At 44.7% G+C, this 12,602-nt stretch overlaps 1 protein-coding gene across 1 annotated transcript in view; it reads left to right on the forward strand.

Annotated features, from left to right (window-relative positions):
- Positions 1-9,921: 9,921 nt before the first annotated feature.
- Fer1l6 (fer-1 like family member 6) overlaps positions 9,922-12,602 on the forward strand; it is a 112,223-nt gene continuing 109,542 nt past the window's right edge. Inside the window, exon 1 of the mRNA XM_028753882.1 lies at positions 9,922-10,000. Within this exon, the coding sequence (XP_028609715.1) occupies positions 9,922-10,000 (79 nt within the window). The remainder of the gene's footprint in view (positions 10,001-12,602) is intronic.

The following is a 12,602-nucleotide window of genomic DNA, read 5'->3' on the forward strand; positions in this document are numbered from 1 at the left end:
TTAACCATCTCAGAGTGAGTTACGGGGCACCGTCCATCATGGGAAGGGATGGAGACAGAAGTGCAAAGCAGCTGCTCCCACTGCATCTGTAGTCAGGAAGCAGAGAGAGGGATGCTGGTGCTCTGCTTGCCTTCTTGGGGACTGAGTCTATGGGATGGAGCTGTCTACAGTTACAGTGACTTCTCTCTTTATATAAGTCTCATACAGGCGTTCTCTCGTTAATTACCCTAATCTAGAAACTCTTTTACAGACACGCCCAGAGGTTTGTCAAGTTGAATCCTGTTAACTTGACAGTTGCTACTAACAATCATTTAGACCTTGAAGACAGCAGTGATCCAGGTTGTCAGGTAGTTGGAAGGCAGTGAATTCCTCATCCCCAGAGAATGTAAGAAATATGGTAGATTGTAGCTAATGGGAACACCCAAAGGAATATTTAAGAGTGCTGAGTAATACAATGTAACACTATGAATTACCAGGGCCTGACTGAAATTCCATGCCTTTTACATGGTATCTTGTCTGAGAATATATGGGGAAAACCAGAACTCTGGCATCTATCACAACTGGAGGAGTTGTTTCATCAGCTCTGATATTTCAGTAGGAGATGGGAAGGGAGGTTTCAATTCTGGAAAAAATCCTTAAGGAAGGCCTTATATTCTTAATGGAGAGGTGGGGGCTTGAGGAAAGCTTTAGCTTTACTCCTGTTTATGGCCTGGATGGTATCGGAGGTAGGCACAAGATGCATTTCTGAGTGGTGTGGACCTTCCTAAAGACCAGCTAAAAGGAACATCTTGATTCACAGCTAGTTAAGAAGGGCCTCTCTGACTCCATCCACCTATGAGTCAGAGGAAGATCCTGATGGCACCTGTGTTTGGCTTTGGGGTCTGAAGCCAGTCTGTACCCAAAAGACAAGTGCCTTTGGTCAAGTGGCTTACTCTCTTTAAGTTCATATCTCTGTTTTGAACTGAGAGTGCTATTGTCTCCTTCCAGTGCTGTGGTCATTGTATGAACAATAGTGTGGTATGCAAAGGAATTTGAGACATAGTAGGACTTCAGTTCATGTTTATTCTTTCCAGTCATGTCCCTCCATATCTTATTCCTCTTCTAAGACCCAATTAGAGTCCAGTTTGAAAGGGACATCCTTTTCATGCTGTCCTTGACCCTCCCAGGTCCATGTAAGCCACTCTTCATTCTCTGAAAGAGTTTAGTTTGCATTCAAGAGGATACTTCCTACATTGCTCTTACAGTTTGTGGGTGTCTAGGTCTCCACCCACATTGTGAGTACCCCTATGTAAGGAACTGTGCTGCATTTATCTCTGTAAATGGCAAAGTACTCGAAACAAACAAACAAACAACCTCATATATTCTTACTGAATGACCACATGGGAAATAAATTACCAGCCAACAGGAGATATTTATCCACAATGAAGAGAGAGAGAAAGAAAGATGATCAGTAAAGGGAGTGATTGTAAGAAATAGATGGAGGCTTGATGACAGCCAGGACGGATGTCCCATTTAACAGAGTACTAACGGCTTCCCCAGGCCCCAAAGCAGATAATTTACTCCGTCTCCATGGTTCCAGGGTGAGCATCGGGCCAAAGTTCAGCTAGCCGCTGACATTTTAGGTTGTTTTCTTCTGCCCCCAGTCTCACACTGACTTTAACTTTTTCCAACTCATATAACTGTATGTTCCATTGAATCGTTCATCTGTCCCTAACCCAACATTCCGGGACTCTTCGTTCATACCAAATACTGTGATTGATATCTGAGGCTCAGACGAAATCAGGCACGGCTGCTGCCTTAACGCTCAGCGTCTAATGAAGGCGAGAGATGTCTTCAAAAACAGTTATGTCAATGTGCCAAATGCCGTAAGGAAGAAAAGGACAGAGTGCTGCCGGAGGCTCCTCCTGCAAAGCCAAGAACACGTGACATCAAAGGAAGTGGTGACGTAAGCATAGAAGAACATTTGAATCTTGATAGACAAAGACGGAGAAGGTCACCTTACCAGGAGTCCCATAGTGAGGAATGGCCATGGCTGTGACAAGATCAGGATGTGTCCATCGGGATGAAGAGCAGGATCTGAGGGCCGGGTGCTCTGAGACACTCGGCAAACAGCCTATAAGGAAGCTCAGGACATTGATCCCGTTTTCTAATTAAATGTCTGTGGGAAATAGCATGTTAATGTTTGCAAACTGTATCCTGCATGTACAATCTCTTGGGACTTCCAACAGCCCTATAAGAGGGGCATATTTCATGTTCTATTTTACAAATGAAGAAACCGAGGCACAAACATATTGAAGATTTGCTCAAATTAGCAGGTGGCTGAACAAATTCCAAGAGCTAGGAATTCTAACTCTAGAATGTATATCTCTTGAAAAACTAAATGTTTTCTGGAAGTATCATACACACACACACACACACACAGATAAACACACACACACACACACACACACACACACGATTCCCCCAATCATTAGTATATCCTTGAAAACTTTTGCAAAGTAAATTATTTTTGCAAAATAAACGCAGCAAATAATAATTTCCAAATTGAGCTAAAGAAATCGGTTATCTCTTATTGTATTTTTCAACCTGATAGCATGCACTATTCCTCCATCTGTCATCTTATTTTATATTTTCCTATGTAGCAGTATCACACATATTTCTTAGATTTATTTTCAAGTTTAAAATTTTTTATTCTCATAGTCAGCATTTTATTTATGATTTTAATTTCTGTCTCTGGTACAAAGAGGTATATTGATTTTTTTTTATTGTCCTTGCTTATAGATATCCTGCTAAATTCAGTTAGTAATTCAATTTGTCAGATTTTCATGGCTCTGCGGAGCTGAATGAAGCACTGAAGAGGTGAAGACCAGCGTACCATCTCATTTTATTCCAGGATCTCAGGGAAGGGGGACTTCATGTGCTCCCTTGGTGTGATGTTACTTTTAAGGGGGTTTGCAGCTAAAATTTATTGGACGAACAAAGTTCTTTGCCCTTCTAGTTTTCAAAGATGGCTAGGCTGCAGGAAGGGTAGAGAATGAAGGAGGAATTTGTCTGCGTCCTGACTGAGGCCAGGAGATCCCTAGAGGTGGAGGGGGACCCATGGGTGTGGCGGGAACACTAACACCACCAGGATTCTTCTTCTCTGGAGTTCTTTAGGTCAGTAATCATTGGGTCATATCCATTTGAAAGGCCGAATCCTACTCATCCACTTGGAGGCTTACAATCCACAGCGGCACTTAAAGGCTTTCAGCATCTCCCGGCAGAGAGAGTTATTTAAAGGCATCCAGTACCTGATGCCCACAAGAACAAATACTGTTGTTCAAAAGGATTCCATAGGTCTCATTTCTATTACTTAGTTTTCTTGTTGATGTGGTGGAAGCAACTGTGGAACGTTTACTCTGACTCATAGTTCAGAGCATACAGTTCACTGTGTTGGCAGTACCAGCTCTTGTCTGTGGTATGTGAGACCACTGGTCTTATCATGGGGCAGTTAGGAGGTAGAGAGAGAAGAGGAAACAGAATAGATCTGTAATCCCGAAATCCCCTTGTTCTAGTTTGGTTTCTATTGCGGTGATAAAAACATCACGACCAAAAGTAACTTGGCAGGAATGGGCTTATACAGCTCAATCCCAGTCCATCACTGGGGAAAACATGCAGGAACCATAGCAGAAAGCTGCTTGCTGGCTTGTTTCTCCTGGCTTGCTCAGCTGCATTTTTTTTCCCTGACACAAGATTGTTTCATTGATTCTTTGGGAATTTCATATCATGTACCCAGATCACAATCCCCAGTCCTCCTAGTTCTGTCCCTTCTACCCTTTTGACCCTCTTCCCAAAAGGAGGAGAAGAGGAAAAAGGAGGAGGAGGAAGAGGAAGAGGTAGAAGAGGAAGAGGAAGAGGAGGAGGAGGAGGGAGAAGGAGAACAAGAAAACACAAGTCTAATCTGTGTTATTCATGTACTCATGGGAGCATGGTCAAATTCCCATTGGCCCATTCCTTAAAGAAAACTGAGTCCTTCCCCATCCTGACTCCCACCAGAAGTCATCAATTGTAGAAAGCTACACTTCAGCATCCTTATCACAATTTTTTAAGAGTTCTCTTCTATGGTTTTCTGTTTAGGCTGTTACTTTTGGGAGGATTTGTTGCCACAGAAGCCTTCCATGTTCCCTTTTCTCAACTCTGAGTCCACAGCCATCAGTTCCCCTCGATAGTAGCTTCCTTGGCCTTTACAGTCAGCAGAGCACGGATACAACCCAAAGCTATCCGTCCAGGGACTATAGTATCCGGGCTTCCTATATCAATCGTCAGTGAGGAAATGCCTCATAGATATGTTCACAGGTCACTCAGATGGAGACAACCCTCAGGTGAGGGTCCCTCTTCTCTGGTGGCTCTAGTTGGCATGAAGTTGACAAAACTAACCAGTGCTTCTACTCTACATCCAATCAGTGATCTGCTTTCACGAGCTAGACTTCATGTCCTAAACTCACCTTTCAAACAGAGACAAAGCCTAAGTGGTTATTAATCTGTCCCCTTTCTGGGACAAAGAGGGAACGCTTCTTGTTCCTAATGTTGAGAAGCTACCTGTAGTGTAGTTTGGCTGAAAGATGATTGCTCCCTTGGTACTCAGGAGAGTAGAGACTATATCTCTGTTAAGCTGCCTTGTAAAGAAACCAGGATGGGAATGAGGCACCATTTCTCAGGGCAAGAGAAGGCGTTGGGATAGAAAGAACAAAGTCCTAACTGTACAGTTAGAATCTGTTTCTCTATTTCCCCTGTACTCTAGCCAGATCAGCCATGTGTGATGTGCTGATGCCTAAGAGTGAGGAGGACGTTCATTAGAAGAGAAGCCTGGGAGGAGGGAGGCACCCAGACCAGGAACTGAAAGGAGCTCTAAGCCCTAGGAAGACAGCATTCATAGTAACCATTGCCATGATGCAGAGGAGTGAGGGAGAAGCATACAAGAAAGAAGCCCCCCTTTCCCTGGGCTCTCCTCCAGTTATACCCTCCTGCCACTTTGCTCTTGAACATTTGGTAAATAACTTCTGATGAATTCTGGGGGGCTGGTTTCACCTGGCCTCATTCCCTGCACTGCAGCACCAGAGCACTCTCAAACTGCCTTGGGTTCCGAGAACTCACAGGGAGAGGGGGCACTAATTAGAGTCCTTGGAGGTATATTACTAACTCAGCTGACTTCTTGTAGTTCAAAATATTCAGGTTCTTAATGACTGTCAGTCAAGTTGTAACATTGGGGTCTCATCATGGGGGGTATCAGTGTTGGAATGTATAATACAAGGGCAGTTCAGGTTCTGTTAAGAGCATATCCTTTTGCCTTGATGAAGTCCCACTGGACAAAGAGTTGGTATTCAATTCATTCAGGCCATTAGCTGTCCAAGGACTTTTTCCAACCCCATAGCAGACAGCCTATTTTTCTCTTAAACATGAGGCTTATGTTCCTTCATGGCTGGACTGAGCCCATGATTAAGAAAGAAGCAAAGAGAGTCAATGCTGTGGCTGTTACAGTGGTGGGGTGAAGGGAAAGGGGTGAGACACTGAGTTAAAAATACCCCCTAAACAGGTATGTCCACAAAGTATTCTGAATGCAGTGTGTATTGTTTCCCCCATTGGCAGAGAACATTCTTTTCAATATCCCTTAACGGAAAAGAAAACTGAGTCAATAAAGCTCCCTGCTACGCAGGCATGAGGACGAGTTCAAATCCTAGCACCCAAGGAAAAAGATGGGTATGGTGACGTGTGTTGATAAATCCTAGGGCTGAGAAGGTGGGGGCAGATGGATCTCTGGGGTTCACTGGCCAGCTAGCCTACTCTAATCACAGAGCCCCAGCACCCAGTGAGAGAACCCGTCTCAAAAAACAAAGTGAAAAATAGCAAATAGCTCTTGAAGAAGGATACTCAAGGTTAGCCTCTGACCACTGCACACACACACACACACACACACACATTCATGCACACATGCACACATGAACCGCATACAAACACATACACATATCTATGTAAAGTCTAGGATTCAGAAATGAAAGAAAACATGCAGTCCTCATTCTGAACCTGGATTAATTTATTTTGATATGATCATACCCAGCAACTGGGAACTTATCTAAGGCTTTGGATAATCTTAGAATGGTGGAATGTCTTGCTTTTCATTGCTATTGTTTGTTTTGTTTCGGGAACTGGGTCTCATTCTGTAGCCCAGGCTGACTCAGAATTTGGCATCCTTCTTCCTCAGGACTGGGCTTACACAGCTGTACCATCATGCCAACACTTCTTTAAAAAATAGACTTGTAGGCAAATTAATTCCTTTGGTAACAAAATTCTATTAAACGTATAACTGCATATAGTTTAACCTTTAAAGATGTTGATGTTTTCATAGAAATAAATCCAGTGTTTAGCTCTGGGTTTGCTTTTGTTCCTTTTCTATATCGGATGTTGAGACTGAGGGTTTAGAAGATGAAATGCTCAAGCAACTTGGATCTTAGATGGGGAGGAGGCAGCACAGACCTGTACTGGTCACACCATTGGCACAGTTAGCCCAGTGCTTGGCCATTTGGCCCAAGCTGTTTTTGTTCTTCAGTGAAGCTGGAAAAACTGGCTGGTGGTGGAAGGGAATCTGGCAACCCAAGTAAGAAATGACACAACTCTGGCTTCAGGCAACTTTCTAATTCTGGGTCCATGGAGCCATAAAAAAGATATGAAATTAGCAATCTAAAGAAATGGGTCTAGCTCTCTATAAATAGTTCACCAGGAAGCTCAGTAAGGTTGCCTGCATAATGACCCAGTGTAGGAAATAGACTTAGGACTGCCCTCTAAAGAAGAGCCTGGTGCTCGGAGGAGTTCATTGATTGAGTTCCATCAATGAAACAATTGGGAAGTCGCTTTAAAAGCCACTTTAAAAGCCAGTCCAGCCCCTTCTCCTCGATGTCACACTAGCTGTGCCTGGCATTCCAGGTGCTTTGCACCAATGCCACAAGCAGATGGGCAGAATCTAGTCTAATCCAGGCCTTGTTTAACATTCTTCTTGTTTGGACACAGATATCGGAGTCATGGTAGCTTTCACCCTGAGAAGACCAGGTTGGTATGGTTGTGTCTGTGTGTCTCTTAACGTCTCCTGGGTGGCCTGGGAGGAGATGTCATAGATTCTGTGCTGGAAAGCCTTGTCCTTTTGGAGTTCCATGCTAGAGTAATCATCACACAGGAGACGGCAGGTGTGATGGAAGATAAGTTGGAGACTCATTGGACAAGTCTTCCTGACTTGGTAGTTGGTTTCCATGTATTGGCTAGAAGCCCCAACTCTACTTTATAAGAAATGATAGGAGTGGTATTTACTCCATAGTATGTTGTGGCAATCCTAAGAGATCAGATGGAAAATGTGATCTCTGTCATATGGCTCATTATAAGATAATTAAGATTCCTATTATCTTGTCATTGATACTGTAGTAATGTCTAGCAAGCCTTATACTTTATAAACATATTTCTTATTTTAGTGTCATTTTGAGTTGAGTGATAAATGTCTTTGTGTCACAAAGGGGGATAAAAGCTCATCTAAGTACCTGGTCACACAGTTTCCCCAAGCTGCATCTTCCAGGAACACCCTCAATAGCTGGCTCACAGTCTTCGGCTGACACTCTATGTTCACCAAACTGATGTTAGCGAACTGATAAAAATGTCCAGGGCATTCCTGAAACATTCCTTCTGTTATTCTGCAGAGATATGCATTCTAGACAAGGGCTTTTGAACTCCAGCCCTGCCCTTGATTAAGTAAAACTTTCTGAAGGGACTTCAAGACATCAGTTTTTGTTCTTTTAAAGACTGAAACCCTTAGGAGACCCCAATGAACAGCAGTGTCAAGCTCCCTTTGTTTCAAAGGGGAAAGGGTATCTGTGTCAAAGGATGGGAATCCCCATCTCCTTCTGCCTTGGTAGCATTCTCAGCTATGCCCCAATGATCTAGTCAGCAGTTCATCTGGGAGAAGCCAGAATGTCAGGCCGTTCATGTTGTGTATGCTCGGTCTCCTTATGGTACCATTATCATTGACTGGGAACAGTGTCCCCTTCGCAGGTGGAAATAACTCATCCTTGACAAGTAGCCAGCAGATACTGGCCAAGTTCCTGATGAGGTCCTGTTTCCATGAACCACTCATGGCAATGAGCTCTTGAGGAGCATATGTATGGTTTTCAGGGCTTGGAAAGGACCAGATGTGGGCCCCCTGCTTGGCAGATACTCTTTGAAAAGAAACCAGCAACAGCTAATACCAGGAATGCTCCCTTAGACAATTCAGAAAGGGGAGGCCCCTGGTATTCATTCTCTGGAAGTTCCTGGGGGATTTAGGATGATGACATTCCCTCCCAGAGAGCACTCATTTGCCGCCACCTGTATACCAGGCACTGACTAAGGCTTCTGTTTATTTTGCAGCATTTTATTCCCACATAGGCCATGAATCAGGTACCCTGGTATCTCTTTATCACACAAAATGAAGAAGCTGGGGCTCAGAGAGACCATGTGACTTCCCCAAGGAGGAAGAAGTCCAGTCCATGTCTGGGTGCTAACATAGTGCATTCTCTGCATTTCAGGCCAGCTGCAGCCCACTCTCCACAACCCTTCGTTCCCATAGGTCAGAGTCCCATCGTGATGCTTGTCCTCAGTACGCCATCTTTAGCAGTGTCCTTGGTTTGTAGACCTGCAGGGGCAGGGGCTCCCTCTCTCTCTCATAATTAAGTCCACTCCATTGCTCTGCATTGGTGAGCAGGTGCCTTCACCTAGGTCAAAGAATAACAAAAGCTTAAGAAATAAACGAGTAAATCAATCAAATGGAGATTTGTTTCTTCTGCTTGTTGGCTTTAATTGTATCCCTTAGATAAGACTGAGACAAGGTCTCACTAGATATTCCAGGCTGGCCAGGAACTCACAGCATAACAACAACAACAACAACAATAGCAATAATAACAATAACAAGAACAACAACAAGAACAGCAAAGACTCATTGAGCAACTGACATTCCATGTACTGTGACAATTTCTTTCCACTTATTACACTGTTATTCCTATGGGAATCTTGAAGTCAGGAGAGCTCAGGGGCCTGTTCTGGGTTGTGCAGACATCGCTGGGATGAGAGATAGGCAGTCTGACCTGGCCCATGGAACTGCACTGCCCTTCAGTCCCACATTCAGAACCAGAGGTCTAGGAAGTGTGCATTTGGAGGAGAGAGCAGCGGGGCTGCTACCTCCTCAGTGGACACTCTGTAGCCCAAAGCAACACACGTGGAGTATGGCAGCAACCGAAGCCTCCACTGTACTCACATTTTGAGCATATACTATATAGCAGTTGATTGGAGTGCTCATGGTATGGCCTCAGAGGGACCAGAACCTCTTGACCACAGAACCAGTGTGAGAGCCTGGCTCGGGTGAATCGATGGCTCTGCCAAGAGGACTGGGAGATTCAGGTTCCCCTGTGGTTATAGTAGACTGTAAACCAAGTAGATATCCAGGACCTATGTGGCCTGAGAAACTGTCATAACTCTCTCTCTAGCTTCTCCTCTGTAAGTTAGGTAGGAGACAACTGCTGTCATTAGCAAATGATGTCATTTCCCTTAAGAATTGCTCATAGCACCTGGCACAGGCAAGCCAGGAGACACGAGGGATGCTGGACTACCATGATTAGGACCCCCAGTCTGCCCCTCTCACGTGAGGTAGTTTGTGGAAAAGGGGGATAACCAAGGGGACTGGGGAGGCTCCCCTAACAGGTGTCTTTTGACCTCCTCCCGTGTAGATGAGGTGGCAGGCCAGCCAGTAGGACTCACCATCTCTGTGTGCTTGTTTCTCCCAGCAGGGGCAATGACTCATTTCTATGACTGTATTGATGAGGGTTTTTTTTTTTATGTTTATTTTTTTGTTTTGTTTTTCTTTTCAGAAAGGGAATGTTTGGGCTGAAGCTGAAAAAGAAGAAGAAAGATAAAGCAGAGAAGGGATTGGTCCTCACCAACAAGGGAGCACAAGGTGAGATGTGAGGATGGGGAGCCGCCCACTACCTAGGCCAAACATCCTCACCTGATGGGACTCTCCTTGTCTGAGAATGTGGCTGTCTATGGGGTATGGAGCATATCTGCCTGTCTCCCCGATTCTCTTGAATGCTGGTGCAGGCCTCAGGGAAATCATCCCAAGGCCCAACGTCACCGACAAAAAGGGGCGTGGAAGACACATGCTGGGCCATGGAATGGTCCACATAGGGAAGGGGTGATGGGTTCAAGCTCTGTTTCTGCCTTTGTGTTTGTTGGATAAGTGACTCAGCAGTTCCAAGTCTCCCACTATCAACTGGGCATGGTGTGGGTACCAAGATGACCTCACATCACTCGGGGAGGATCAAGGACAGTTTTCAAAGTAAAAGGATTCACAAAGTAAGATGGGAGGGGGCTTTCTATATTTGTCTGATTTAACCCCCGCTTACCAGCAGGGATTGTTACTCCAGCTTTCCAAACAAGGTTACAGAGACAGGGAGAGAATGCAAATTATGCATGGCAAAGGCTGGCTGCAGAATTTTTTAAGGCAGGTTGTGGGGGTAAAAAAATGTAAAGCCATTGTTAAGAAATTATGAGGGATTTTGAGATGGTAATAGTTGTGGCTAAACCAAGTAAGACAAGGTCCTTCTGTAGAAGGTCTGTCTGTCTGCATAGAATGCCCATCAGTCAGGTATGGGGGAGCCTGCTGGGAAGCAGCTGCATTGGGAGGTCGGTCCAGGCTGCCTGACTTCTGGTGCTTTGAACAGATTATTCCTTCTGCCAAGTGAGGAAGACCGAGCCTCACAATGGATAGACATTTGGCATTGATAAAATCAAATTGCACCTATGGTTTCCAAGTGGACAGGTCTTGGATGGCTTTCTGGAGACTTCTTCCTAGTGACTTTGATATCATCCAGTTATAGGCTGGCATTCCTAGACCCAAACAGTGCAATGGGAATATTTCGTCTTCAGATGCTGCATTGTCATCCACCACAGCTTTCCTGTATCCATAAGCCCCACCTAAAGCCACTCTTCCCGCTCTACATAAAACTCAGTCTTAGAAAACAATAGACAGTAATTTGTACTGACATGCTGGTGGTAATTACCCTTAGATGGTATCTTAGGGTTTTACTGCTGTGAACAGACACCATGACCAAGGCAACTGTTATAAAGGACAACATTTAACTGGGGCTAGTTTACAGGTTCAGAGGTTCAGTCCATTATCATCACTGTAGGAACATGGCAGTGTCTAGGCAGGCATGGTGCAGGAGGAGCTGAAAGGTCAACGTCTTGTTCTAAAGGCAAAAAAGGAGAAAACTGACTTGCAGGCAGCTAGGATGAAGGTCTTAAAGCCCACACCCACAGTGACACACTTCCTCCAACAAGGCCACATCTTCAAATAGTGTCACTCCCTGGGCCAAGCGTATTCAAACCACCACAGATGGAGGGTGGGTACGGTATATTTTTAGTGGCTACAAGGCTTAAGACTTAATAGGAAGGCTAGGATGGTGGCTCAATCAGTAAACTGCTCCCTATACAAGCATGAGGACCTGAGTTTGTTCCTAAGAACTCGCTGTATGATGGGGTGCAAGTTTACTACTAGGAAGGCAGACATAGACGTATCCCTGGGGTGGACTGGCTAGTCAGTCTTGCTCAATCAGTAAGGTCTAGATCAGGCTCAAAGGTCAAGACGAAGGATGACTAAGGAAGACACCTAAAGTTGACCTCTGGGCTCTACATACACACACACAACCTGCTTCCCTCCCCACACATGAGACCTTAATAGGAATATTCATTTATTCAATCAAACTGATAATATGGATGGGAGATTTAAAAGGCTCTGGATCTTTTTGTGGTCCTTGAAATTAGATCCTGAGGCCACCAGATTGGCTAAGAGATGCTCCCTTCCCTATAGGGCTGTATGAGATAATCTACACATATGACATAAGCTTTCATAAGCTTCTGCTACTTGTTACTTGACATGCATCAAGCACGACCCTGAGCAGTAGATTCTGTTATCTGTATTTCAGAACAGAGCTTCTAATGGGAGAGTGGCTTGCCCCAAAAGAGTCCCACAGCTTGTAAGTAGGAAAGCTGACACAGAGCCTGGGCTTTCCTGGCTGCCGAGGTGGCCTCTGATCAGATGTCCTCCCTCACTGGCTAGCAGAAAGGAGATAAGAGCAGTCAATACTAGGCATGCCAGGGGAGGTAGCTCTGTGGCTACTTCTTATTAAGAGTCTTCAGCCCACAAAACAAACAGGGCAGAGGGCCATCAGCCCCTCCTAGAAAGTAAATGGTATCCATCAAGCTGGGAGGGGCTGGCCGTTTGGGGAAGGGACAAACATGGGTGTCAGAGCAAAATCATTGGCCCTTCCTTCTTTGTTTAGCTTAGGAAGCTAGGGCTTTCGGTGTGCGTGTGTGATATTTGGATACCCTTAAAGTCCGTTTCATGTGTATTTTGGGAGATTATGATTATGCCAAAATTATTGTTACTCTAACTGTTAGAGTCTAACCCATCCACTCATTAGTTGCTCAGTAAGTGGTAACTCCTGTGGCCATTCATTTATTCTCATAGTCGATGAATGTTAGTGGAATACCTGTTA

The sequence above is a fragment of the Grammomys surdaster genome, unplaced genomic scaffold (genome assembly GCF_004785775.1).
Source record: "Grammomys surdaster isolate TR1022 unplaced genomic scaffold, NIH_TR_1.0 125974, whole genome shotgun sequence".
NCBI lineage: Eukaryota > Metazoa > Chordata > Mammalia > Rodentia > Muridae > Grammomys > Grammomys surdaster.